Raw genomic sequence first — 13,525 nt, forward strand, 5'->3', positions numbered from 1 at the left:
GATTATATGTGTTTTAACTCATAAAAGATCAAACTTTTTACCAAAGTTTTGCTTTGCATATAAAGTGTGTCCATCCTAATAGTGTTGAGCAAACAAGATGTCTTCAGGTCAACAGGGATGAAAAACCTACATAGTTTATCATCTATGTGAACCACAGACATCGATTTAAAACTAATGTAAATTAAATACGTGACAATTAAGTAATCCTTACTTTATAAATTTGCAATTTTATTTTTCTTTTATTTATTTATTTTTTTGTTCTTTTTTCCCCCTCTTCATCCTCAGCAGTCTTACACTGCTGGGTTTTGATATTTTAGTTTATTTGTTTTCTGTAGGTAGTTTTGGTTAGACAGCCATTATCAGGAGCTACTGACTCTGACGGTCGACATGTCTGGGTCAGCAGTCTCCATGACTTACTTTATGTTTGACCAAGGAGCCACCATGGAGAGATGAAAGAGCCACATGAGGATCTGGAGCCGCAGGTTGCAGACTCCTGGTTTATGTTTTTAAAAAAAACTTTTTTTTTCGTCCTGTAAGCATTTTAGTAAGGCAAGGAGCTTTATGGCTAGATTGCAATTGTTTGCTGCATAATGCATTTTAATCTACATATAGATATTTCACGGTGCATTTATTTCTGCATTTTCCCCTGTTTATTGAAGCGCTTTCTGACCGCTACATGAAAAAGTGGCACATAAGAAAACTGCACTTGTTCATTAAAATTTTGTTAAAAAGATCTGAATTCCTCAAGAAGAAAATACCAAAAACAGGAGGAAGAGCAAATGTAACTTGTGTCCTTTAATGTGTGGCAGTGATAAGGGTCAACAGCTGAGTGCCAGGCTTTGTTGAGATTAGCACCTCCACAGACTGAGCACAAAAAGAAGAGGGAAAAAAATCATACAGCTAAGAAAAATGTACAAACCGCCAACTTTTCTGTGTTCTGAGTTTTTTCTTTGCACTTTTGATCCAAATCAGTTGCATTGCCCTTGTCCTTTTTCCTCCCACATTCTATATATAAATGGTTTAAAAAGATTCCTGACCAAAACTTCTTCGGAATCTTGAAAAATAATTTTAACTATATAAAAAGTTGTTTCTTTGTTGAAAGAATTTAACAAGTCCAAGTAAAGTTTGGTCAGACAATCCAGAGAATATTTTGATATGTTCACAGTTGTGAAAAACCTCTATGACAACCAATAGTTTGAAACTATTCCGATTCCTTCACAGTCCCGTCATGATGATGTGGTCCCAACAATTCCACCTCATTTTTCCTCGACACAGCATCTTTGACCAATCCCTTTCATGTTGAACAAGTTCCACCGGTCTAACTGTTCCGGCCATATTGGTACTTTTTAGGTAAAATTTGACAAGCACCCAGATGGTATATAGTAGTTCAATTGTTTGAGTTGCACAAACATGTCTGTAAGGCAAAATAAATCACTGAATTAAAAGGTCATTCGTTAGTGTTGTGCGTTCCTTCTGGGTTTGTATATAATCCTAAAAAGTATCCCAACCACTTAATTATTTTATGTCCTCCAACAACCTTAAGCTGGAAATGATTTTTGAAGAACAATGCATAATTCGCTTTTTTCTGCTGCAAGAATTCTCAAACCTGCTTGCAATGAGAAACTCATGATTATTCTATAAAACCACATAATAAGCCATCTAAAATCTGAAGGTGATATGATCATTTAATCTTTGATTGTGATTGGTCACAACTATTTTTGACTGAAACTTTCTTCAAAGACAAACAAGCAGACCAGGAAAGACTTGACACCCAAGTCACACAGAGTAGATGAAGGAGGTTTAGTTGAAATTAGGGCGCTCATTCTGACATGGTATTGTACTTACTTCCCAAGACATGCTTTGTTTGGAAAATCAAGGAGTGTTCCTTTTACTTGATCTTTTTATCTCCATCTCAAACAGACTTCCCACCTGTTCAATCCCACTTATCTGACTGGTGCATCTCAGGAAATGCAACCTGCCTAATTGCTATCCAACCACCTCACAAATGCCGTGGTAAAGTCCAGTATATCAAGACTCGTTGGCGGCGTTTACACACACGCCATTATCTGGATAAGGAATATATTCTGCAAAAGATAAGATAAAAGAATATGTTTCTGTGTGCTGCAGGAATATTTTGAACCACCGTAGAGAATATTAACTGACAATCATTTGTATTAAAAGAATCAAATGGAGGGCCAACTTTGTAGCTCACATCTTCCAGATAAACTTGAAATAAAATTCAGGCTGGAAACAATGCAGGAAACTATCATCTGACAGACATGCATAAAGCTGTCAAATGTGTTAAGATCTGTTGGTTACTGATAACTGAGGTAAGCTCTGCTGACACTATGGACCACAACAGCGTAAGGTGTGTCTGAGCCCAACCCCACATTGCATGCAATTGAAAGAAACCTGTAAGTGAGTTTGGATTTTAAAACCCAGCAAACTGCTTTGCAATGTAAAAGCTGGTGTGTGCAGGACGGGCAAAATGTACTGAGCTCTAATGTTCACCAACAAAACTTTCCAACAGGAAAAAAAATGTCACGTCAACGGCTGAATTTTTGATCACTTACTTAGATTAACAAATCAGTAAGAAACTGGCCAATACTGAGTGACTAAGATTCAGACAGGATATTCAAGAGAATCTAGAAATAATTTACAAAACAAGTCAACTATTCTCCAATCTTTATATTAAGAGAAAACAAGAGATGTACTTCTCAGCAAAAACCATAGGTTGAGCAAACGAATCCCTGAACCCTTTAATATTGTCATCGGTGACACAAAATAACACATTCTTTGAACTATCATTTGACCATTTATGCAATTAACATCATTCCAACTGTTTCTGAAGCAGACATGAGCAGCTTTGTGCCAGCATCAGTCCAAAGCTGCTTTTCTCTGCTTCAGAATCCACTGGTTCGTGTTCAGTGGCAGCTCTACATTAAATTACTCCCCCTGGTTTCAAGTCGTTCAAAACATTGTGATATAATAGGTAATGGAAAGCCATAGTGGTGCAGTTTTTTTGTTTTTCTTTTTCCAGGCGCCCCCTTAGAATTGGCGCCCCAGACAGCTGCCCGTACCTAAAACCGCTACCGTTTGTGTTGATTACGTAACCACAATACGACAGTAAAGTGTTGCTTATCAGCCCACAGATGTCATACTCAGCTTCAGAACCCGTTTAAATTACATTAACTGAGTAAAACAGTTGAAAGGTTACAGTAAGACCATTAACACTGTAGCTAAAGCTCTGATCTTAAAGGGTTTACCACTGAGTGTATAATGCTACGTACACATCAGGCATTCATGAACGCTCTGAACGTGGGTTCTTGATGTGCTTTCAGTTTTATGGCGTTCACACAGGTCTGTCACTATCCAATCATAGCACATGCACTCACAGTTGGATGAGGCTTAGAATGAAATGTCAAAGCAGTGCAAATCTCATAAATCTTGCTCCAGGCTTTTTCCGTCACAGATCTATTCTGATTAATCAAAGACTTGATGTCATAGAAATTAAGCCGCAATTATTAATTCCTCCTTCATGATTGGTTTTCATCTGATTTAAACGTAAATTTAACCCAGAAGAACTCATGGTGACATCAGTGAAGCAGAAAAATATCAGAAAAGAGGTTCTATGATCCTCTTGGTTTGTGGTGCATTCCACATCATTTTATTATTAAGGAAAAATGGGTCTGGGTTTTTATTTAAACAGAACTTCCATGTTTATAAAAAGAGGCTGTCCATAGAGATTGCTATGATTAGTCAATTGGTCATAGCTACGTCGACCATTAAAATCAATGACCAAGTTATTGGTCCATGCGTTGTGGGGGTTTTTCTCTTGATTTTATCTCAAAACTACAGGTTTTTCTTTGACGCGGCAATAGAAAGCAGTTCTAGGAATACTGGGATACCATAACACCACGCCAATGGAGCTTGAAAGAATGGGAAACAAATAAACAAAATAAAAAAGTGTCTAATGCAATATCTACTAGGGCTGTAACGAGTATCCAGGTGCTCGGGTACTCGCGATATGCTCCCGAAAATTTAATTACGGATAATCGCGACGTCCAAGATCGCTGATTCACGATCTTTATAAATGTGGTAAATTGTAGTAAAATATGTTTGAAATATTATCTGGGGACGATGTATTTTTGCTCTAAAATGCAGATTAATGTAGGTTTTTAAGTTTACCAACTAAAACAAAGCCGAAAGAGCCGCGGTACCGCCAACGGAAGTAAACACATGTTCGTAACGGTGAAGCTTCTGGTTTTCAAAGTAAAACTAGCGAGAGCTTTTTTCTGTTCAGAAACTGAGACTGAAGTTCCACTCACAGACATAACTTCTGAAAAAATGAATTAGCTTTAACATCGGAGCTTTAGCTCCAGTGTTTACATTATTTTGGTTATAATAACTCCTCAACATTTGACGCAATTAACGAAACTCCATCTTATTCTGAAGAAACAGCCTCGCGCTGCTGAAGGGTGGATGTAATCAACGTGAATCAGCTGATTCTGCTGCGAATACTTTTTAATACGTGCTCTCCACCAATATGTGATGCTTAGAACGTAAAATATTGGAGAACTTTGAGGATAGAAAACTGTGGAGAACATTTTCAGGTTTGGTTGTTAAATGATCCAAAACAGCAGTGATTTTATCCTTTTTTATGTTGTTTTACTGCTGAACCAGAAGATTGATTAAAAAAAAAGTTTAAAATTACAAACAAAATTTCTTTTTATCTGAATCTTTGTGTTTTCTTTTTTATTAGTTTTGTTGATTCTGATCTCCTGTTCTAAATAAAGGTATAAATGATGATTAAATACAAATAATTTCATTTTTCATCCATTAAGTAAATAGACATACACATAGCAATAAACATATTAAAAAGTAAGAATCGTGGTTCGATTCGTCAAACGTTGAGCTTGATTCGTGAATCGAATCGGATCGCCACCTAAGCAATGATCCACAGCCCTAATATCTACAAGGCAGAACTCATGTTCCACAGCAGCAATACGGCGATACATGCACACCTGAAGAGGAAGCACGATGTGACTGAGGATGACCACACTGAAGAGCGAACACAGTCTAGGTAAGCTAAGCTAAAATTAACTCAAAGAGAGAGCAAACATACTGCTACTTATTGATAGCTGTAAATGTTAACATTAGTAATGCTGACTTTATTTAGGGGTGTAAGGGATCACAAATTATGTGTTCCCCCCACCACCACATACGCACCCCCCACAAACACACACACATGATTTAAATCAACTCTTCATTCACACTGAACACAATATACATGTCAAAATCACAAACACTGTTTTTGATTAACCATCAGTCAAAGTTTCTGCTTGACGTTAACCCAAAGCTGCTGCAGTGTGTTTTTTCTCAAATTGCAGCAGGGGGCACAGAGAAAGATGGAAAAGTAGTAAATTCTAACATCTCCTACTTTTCTACCTTCTTTTTAAATATTTATATATATATTCCCCTTTTTTTGAAAGGAGCCATACCATGAAAAAAAACAACTTTTTAAACTTTTCAGTGCATGTTACTGTTCATTCCTCACTGTAAAGAACCCCAAAGCGGTATTTTGATCCTTTCATGCATTTCTGAGTAGTCCTCTAAAAACCTGCGTGCTCAGCAGCAGCACCTCCCTTATCCACAAAAACGAGCAGATCCTCATGATCTGACGTCACAAAGCGAGGCCCCCTCTTTCAGGATCCGCCCCCAGTCTAACAGCAACACTCAATTTCTCCACAGAACTAGTGATGATCAGCAAAAAAAAAATATTTTAGATGCAGAATACAGTATATCTTCCAATTGTATCCTATCTTCAATTTTCTGTGTACATAAAGGAGCAACAACTCCAACAATTTTCCAAATATAAACACCCCCACCACACCCCCTTCTGCAATGCACTCTCCATTACAAGGCCTGAGCCAACGGCTTCAGGTTATTACCAGGACCCGTTAGGCTTGAATGAGCTGCCCATCGTTGCCCTCAGGTTCCTTCCTGAGCATACTTCAGGCGCAACGCTCCTAATGAAGAAGGGTCACAGACAGGTTACGTTTGGCTAAATCTTCAAACTTCCAATAAACATGACAAGAGTTCAATCTATAAGGATGCAGTTTTCCATCGTCCTGCATGAATGCTGCTGTTAGGGAAGAGGAAAGTATGGGGTAGATGCATTTGCCTCATTTCTGCGTGGTTGCTCATGCATACTGTGCTGTTCGCTGAAGCTCTGACACGATTGAACTCCGTTTCTAAAATGTCCCTTTTCTATTCAGTTTCAGCAGAACAGAAACACATGACCTCAATTCATTTTGATGCACTTCAAACTACAATTACGCTAAAATTTAGTCCACCGAGGGACAGCAGATATCTAAAACTGTAAACCTGATTGCCAGCACACAGGCAAAAACAACACGATACCCAGCATATCCAAAGAGAGGAAGATGCCCTGCAGATGTTGGCAAAAGCAGTCAGCTGGTTAGATCAGTGGAGGGTAAACGTTGAGGCATTATGAAGGTATCAGATTACACAGATAATAACACTTCCCTAAAGCTCTTTCTTACTTACAAGGTGTCCCCACTGGTGCAAGCCAAACAGTCATGCAGGGGAATCATTTGTACCTGTGGAATTAATGACATATCTTGACAGGATTCTCTGACTTTAAGTGTTTCTCTTACAAAGCTGAGCTCTGATGCTGCATTCATACTGAAGAAGATTCTGCCTGCTTGGCAAATTTACTGCTGGACCCATGTCCAGAAATATGTTTACAAATGACAAACTTCAGGAGGAGAACGATGTTGTTCTGGACTCCACCCACTTATCAAGTCATCAATTGTTCGTGGGCCAAAGCTGAGTCCCTGAGTGGTTGCCACAACACTAATTCTTCCCCCAACGTTCAGAGCTTGTGCAGCCAAATGTTTGCTACGTATCACAATTTTTGCCGCACTGTCCCAAATGTGCCATTACCAAACCGTCACCCTGCCTCTGACACTCGCATCGCACCACAGGACCTCTGATCGAGTCTGTACTTGCTTAACATTGAAAGTGGACACCCCTGCCTGACATCCGGGGTGAACTAAGCTTTAATTTTCCATGTATTTTTCATTTTCATAACATTTGCTAAATATAGCATAAAAAGACTTAACTAGTGCATTTACACTGAGAGAAACGTAGGTAAGAAATGCTATAATGTGAAAGTAGAATTTTCAACTGGAGAAAAAAGAAACGGTCACACAAACCAAATAAACACTTGAATCTGAAAGGTGGAAAAAATCTGCTTGTTAGGAAAGTTTGAAATCCTGAAAAACGTTTATAACTCTATAACCTTACAGTAGATATGGAAGCCGAAAGCGGCCTGCCCCATTTTTTTTGGGATCGTTGTCTCGTGATAACGAGATAATCAATAACGAAAAAGGAAGCGTCCCGCTCTCCCTTTCCTGCACGGAGATGCAGACTTCATCTGTTTTAAGTCTATTTATTTTGTGGTTAACAAGAAAAACAGCAGAAGAACACGCCACAAAAGTTGTTTTTGCTCTTAATTTCTTTATCATTTTATTATTGAGTCAACACTCCTCAAACTCCTTCATTCCATCTCATGCACCAGCCCTCTTCCCTTTACAAACCTCCGAACAGGCTGATTGACAAATCAGAGAGCCAATGAGAATCTGCTCATGATGTGTTCAATGAACTCCGGACATTAGACGACCCAAACAGACTGCTGATGTCCGGAGCTCAGTGAACGCACCATGCAGGAATGCTCGGCAGACCTGAATTCTGTCAATCTGTCAAGGTTTGTTCAGGGTTTTTGGAGAAATTAAGGGAGGGGCTGGTGCATGAGACGGAATTAAGATGTTTAAAGAGCAGGGCCCACTAATAAAAAAAAAATAGACTAAAAACAACGTTTGTGGAGTGTTTTCAAACAGGTGAGGTCTCTGTGTCTCCATGCAGAGAAGAGAGCGGTCAAACATTAACAGATTGACAGAATTCTAGTCTGCCGAGTGTTTCTGCATGATGCGTTCACTGACCTCTGGACATCAGCAGCAAAACAAAGCAGGTTATCAGAGAAAACGTCGAACCCCAGAACTGATGCTTATAAAATCGATGGATAACATACTGTCGACTTTTTTTCTGAAAAACTGCTTTGTTTTGCTGAGGATTGTATAAAACTGAAAAAAAGTTTAGTGGCGAAGTGAATTGGGCCAAGTGTTTGAAGTTCATTGAACACATCATGCGCAGATTCTCGTTGGCGCTGTGATCTGTCCATCAGCCTGTTCAGAGGTTTGGGGGAAATTATAGGAGGAGGGCTTGTGCATGAGACGGACTGAAGGCGTTTGAGGAGCGTAGACTCAATAATAAAATAATTTTTAAAAATAGACTAAATACAACTTTTGTGGCGTGTTCTTCTGCTGTTTTTCTTGTTAACCACAAAATAAATAGACTTAAAACAGGAGAAGTCTGCATCTCCGTGCGGGAAAGGGAGAGCGGGACGCTTCCTTTTTCGTTATTGATTATCTCGTATCACGAGAAAACGATTCCCCAAAAAAAAAGTAGGGCAGGCTGCTTTCGGCTTCCGTTAGTAGAGTCAAGCCTTTAAGAGTGTTTCCACAAGCACCCCGAGTACTTTGGTAGACACACAAAGCATCACAGACAAAATGCATCACACTGAAAAGAACACGTGCATTTCTTTTACGCGGATTTCAAGTGGTCCCACCTGTGAGCTCATGGTGGATTAGCTCAGTAAAGTTGGGGTCATCACCCCACCAGAAAAGCCACAGCTCCCTCCGGCCTGGTCGCTGGCTGCGCCTCCACACGCTCAGCACGTCTGCCTTCAGGCAGCGACTGAAGCTACAAAGGATGGGGTCCTCCTCTGTCACCGGGAAGAGGATTGGAGCAGAGGTGGGGCCCTGCCACACAAACATCTTCCATTTGATCCCCGTCAAGTCAGCCTGCAAGTTAAGGAGAGACAGATGGGTTGTTAAGGTGAGAACTTGTAGGTTCAGGATCCAATCAGCACTCAGCACTGTTAACAGGAGGTATGTGTCCTCTTTTGTGAAGCAATTGAGTCACCAGCGTTGACTTACAACCATACACCGTTTATATCAGGGATAAATGTAGTACGTATATGTGATATAATCATGTAAAGTTCAATCCCCTATATCAGCTTTAAGATCTCTGAGGTTCACACCGTTTACGTGTAGTTTTTCCAATGTTTTCTTCTTTGATGTGGGGCCGGTGGCCAAAACAGCTAGCATGTGGCTAAAATATTAGCCAAACCCCAAAATGGCCTAGTAATCCTTAGTAACCGCCAAAAACTGTTGGATAAGCTAGCATAGAAAGAGTTGAATATTTTAATAGCTGAAAGAGCTTAAGAGCCATTGATGTCCAAAAAACGCACAGAGGAAAAAAAATAATAAAGAAAAAGTGAATCTCTATTTAACCAATAAATATTCTATCTTCTCCCATCATCGTTCAGCCTGCAGAAGGGTGGAATAATAAGTCACGTTTATATGGTTCTCAATCAGCGTTTCTGATAGTGTGTGGGGGCCGGGCCAAATGTGGCCTGATCTGGCCCGGGGGCCGTAGTTTGGGGACCCCCCCTGGTTTATATGAACTGGACAAAACAAGGTGTTGACATCACCCATAGGAAATGCATTACCTCCAGCCCTTACAAAATCAGGTCAGAGCTTTCTCCGATACTCCCTGATACGTCTACCGCCATATTGCAACCCCTTGACAGCGATTAGTCCGAGCCGGTCTGAGTCACGTTTTTAGAGGAACTACTGTCACCAATCAAAAGTGAATTTGTTCCCACTTGTTTGAAGGCCACACCCCTCCCTTTGAGAGCAAGCTCGGGAGAATCTGTCAATCAAACATTCAAGCATCAGAGCAAGAATGGTTATTCAGACGAATAAAATGACTAAGAAATAACTGTTTATTTCTCAGTGGAAGTCTATGGGACTTTTGCCTTCTTGCAACTCTGGCTGCCACGATTAGTCGACAAATCAACGACTAATCGACTATTAAAATAGTTGCCGACTAATTTAATTGTCGATTAATCATTACTATATATTATATGGAATCAGAGTGTAGTGAAGTTGAAAGTTATATTGGCATTCTGCTAGCTTTTTGGACTATTTTTGGCATTTGCTAAGGTTTTTTAGGCTGTTTTGGAGTTTAGCGAATATTTCAGCTACATGCTAGCTATTTTGGCTAACTTATGCTTTTTAAAATTTTAGGCTAATTTGGCATTTAACTAATATTTCAACTGGCTATCAGCTTCAGCGTTTTCAGCTATCAATTTCAGCATCTTCAGCTATCGTCACTAGCATCTTCTGTTATCAGCACTAACATCTTCAGCGGCCAAATTTAGCTTACAGCATTCACACTAGCATTATTGCAGATAATGCTAGTGTGTAAGCTAGTGTAGACTAAATATACTAAAATAATCGTTTGTGGCAGCAACTTGCAACCAGCAGGTACTTCCTGTTTGGAACAGGAGAGGGGAGGGGTTGGGCAGTACATTGATGACACAGTCTATGCCTACAACCCACTCAGCAAAATGGAAATTAAAAATTGGGGAAATTTTAAAAAATGAAGACAATATGAATTAAAAAAAAACTGCTTAAAGAATATGGAATGGAATTTTTTCTGTATAATACTACTGGCTAATTCTGGTTACTTTCAAAGTAATCACAGATTAATGCAGGTAAAAAATTGTCTTACCATGTTAATCCTCATTATAGGGAAGTGCTGGCAGGAGGGTTATGCTTTGTATTTTTATAAACAGTCTGTATTTCACAGAGAGAATAAAACCTACAGGCAAAAGCCCCACAGGTTGCAAATCACTTGCAAGGTTCATAAGCTTTCAAAAAGAGACACTAGGCTTCACTGTTGCCTGTCAGCCAAGTACCGACACACCGCCCAGTTGACCTAAACCCATGTACTTTCATATCTAACACATTCATAAAAACCCACACAATGTCTTAAGAATCCCCACCAGCAATCTTTGTTCTTCATCTGTGAGAACCTGTTCATTTTCTACTCATTTAGTCTTAGTCCAAACAGAATTAGTGAGCTGTCCTCCTGTCTATTTAACCAATTAACCCTTTTGAACTATTTGAACCTAAAGAGAGTCAGGACAGAACGAGCGGTACTTGTAACTGCAGAAAAGTAACAACCTTTCACTTTTGTCCGCTGATAAACAAGACTTGACGGACGAGTGCTTATGAAGATTCAAAAAAAGAACAGCATGACGACCAATGCCAGGTCTGTAAGAAGAACAATGACTAAACAGCTTCTGCGATGTGTTCAAGTCCCACTCCCATCATCTATTGATCTATTTTCAAAGTGTTCCCTATGGTCTTTTAATTAGGATTATGCTGGTTTTAGCCAAAATCTAAAAACCTGTGTTGTTTTCTCAGACAGTTTCTGCAGAGCGGCAGGAGTTCATCAGAAATTCCCTCTGAGTTGTGGGTGGGACTATAAGGCATGGAGAAACTCCAATTCCCATCACTCATCAGCTTACACTCTCCTGCTGGCTTACTCATCCAACTTAACATTAGCGGTGCAACAAAAATGGTGATCAACATCATTTCTATCCAGCCGTACAGGTTTGATCAAGATTCCAGCCTCAGATGAGGAAAACAAAGACGTTCATGGATCTGTTTGTCTGGAAGTGGATGATCAGAATGGAGCGGAGCAGGGAGCACATGACCTAGCTTAGCCACCAGAACTTTCTACCAGACCAGCTATCAGAGCAGCGCGCAAGGCTGCAGCGTTCTCACCGTCTCAGAATGAGCATCACTTCATCAGTGGGTAGTAGCCCACCATGGAGCAAGGGCATCTAATTATAACATGGTCCAAATTTTTGTCTTAAACCTGCTTCTCGATTTTTCTAAATGCATGTAATACAAGTTAGGAAATGTTCTGGACGGAATACGTGGTTCACAAACCACTCTTCAGCTTTCTAAGGTAAGTTAGTTGGTGTCTAATTATGCTACCAGTCGATTTTTGTTGTTGTATTCGCTATCTCTTGCAAATTTCATGAGAAAATAAAAATTAGCAGGTACTGTTTTTTTTTGTTCAAAAGTCTCTGTGTCCAAGCAGTGAATGTTGGAGCATGAGGTCACGTGACAGTTTATTAGCAAGCTGATTGGCTGCAACCAATGTTTACAAACAAAAATGAGCAGGTGTGCCTAAATGAAATACTTTTGGAATGTGATCATTTCAATAAAATATCTGTTTTATTAATGTTTTATTTTTTAAAACATTGATCAAGACTTAAAAAAATATCAAAGTATTGTACACATTAGTTTAATGATTTTTCAACCTTTGTAGACATTATTTTTTATTATTTTCTAATTTTCATCGTTCATGTTTAAACCTGGAAGTAAAAGTCCAGAATCTCTCAGTGTTGTCACCTTAAAATAGTTTATATATATATAAAAGATGTCTGCTTTTAAAGGATTTTTTTTAAGTCAAGTCATTTTATGTCAAGCTGTAGATGTCAGTGTTTACTCTGCCCTACAGCATATGTGTAGCTTCAAATGGAATGTTACCATTGTCTTGATTATATTCCTAATTATTATTTAAAATAAAAATACTGATTTGATATCAGTTAATTGTTGTAGCTCTTTTGACCAGCTTTGCAATGATACCTCCCTTTCTTGGATTGGTCAAATAATGAGAAAGTTGTGAAACTTTGAACACTCATCTTTGTTTCGGGCCACAACAAGTTTATTGTTTTTCTGTTTATTTAGGGATAAAATTACCCCCTACATTTGATCACTTAAAACGCCATAACTTTGTTTTTGTTTTTTTTTTTACCTATCTGAATGATTGGTCTCTTCAAACTCTTTCCAGTGCAAACTTTCTATGGGAAGTTTATACAATGATTTAAAGCAGGGTTTAGGAACCCTACAGCTTGGGAGCCAATTATGGCTTTTTTGGGCAAGCATTTAGCTTACCTGGGACCTTAAACCTTTTGTATTTTATCACTGAAATTCATGAACAATACATGTAAAATTTGAATTCCTGTGAATGGGAAGTCTTCTGGGCTTTACCGGCTCTACACATGACGAGAACATCCACAGACTGACTACCAGCACAATCACCTTTTGTCCAAAAATGTTTTAAAATTGCACGTCATCTCACGTTAACAATAATCATTGACGAATTGAAAAAAATAATTGTTAGTGACAGCTCTAGTGTCTTTAAAGAACTTGTCCATGATACAGAAAATAGATTCCTTTCTTTATCATTACGGCAGAATTTAACTTTATTTTATGCATTCATGCCTTAAGAGATTCATCAGAATAACAAATATGTAAAAGAGATGAAAGAATGAGTTTCTCAAATTAGCCTCATGAGGAATATATAAAAGCTTCAGCACAAATGACAAAAAAAGCTCCAAGGCTGAGTGATTAGGGCTGGGTCTGTGTAACAGCAGTTTCAGCAGTTAGGCCGCTCCTTCCTGTTGGAGCAAGAAGCTCTACCTTCCACCTGCATCTTCCTCAGAAACATC

The 13,525-nt window shown here is 39.0% G+C and overlaps 1 protein-coding gene across 1 annotated transcript in view; it reads right to left on the reverse strand.

Moving 5' to 3' along the window:
* Positions 1-13,525, reverse strand: part of med13a (mediator complex subunit 13a) — a 104,184-nt gene that overhangs the window by 82,898 nt on the left and 7,761 nt on the right. Inside the window, exon 2 of the mRNA XM_024261310.2 lies at positions 8,714-8,948. Within this exon, the coding sequence (XP_024117078.1) occupies positions 8,714-8,948 (235 nt within the window). The remainder of the gene's footprint in view (positions 1-8,713; positions 8,949-13,525) is intronic.

Source organism: Oryzias melastigma, unplaced genomic scaffold (assembly GCF_002922805.2).
Source record: "Oryzias melastigma strain HK-1 unplaced genomic scaffold, ASM292280v2 sc00259, whole genome shotgun sequence".
Lineage (NCBI taxonomy): Eukaryota > Metazoa > Chordata > Actinopteri > Beloniformes > Adrianichthyidae > Oryzias > Oryzias melastigma.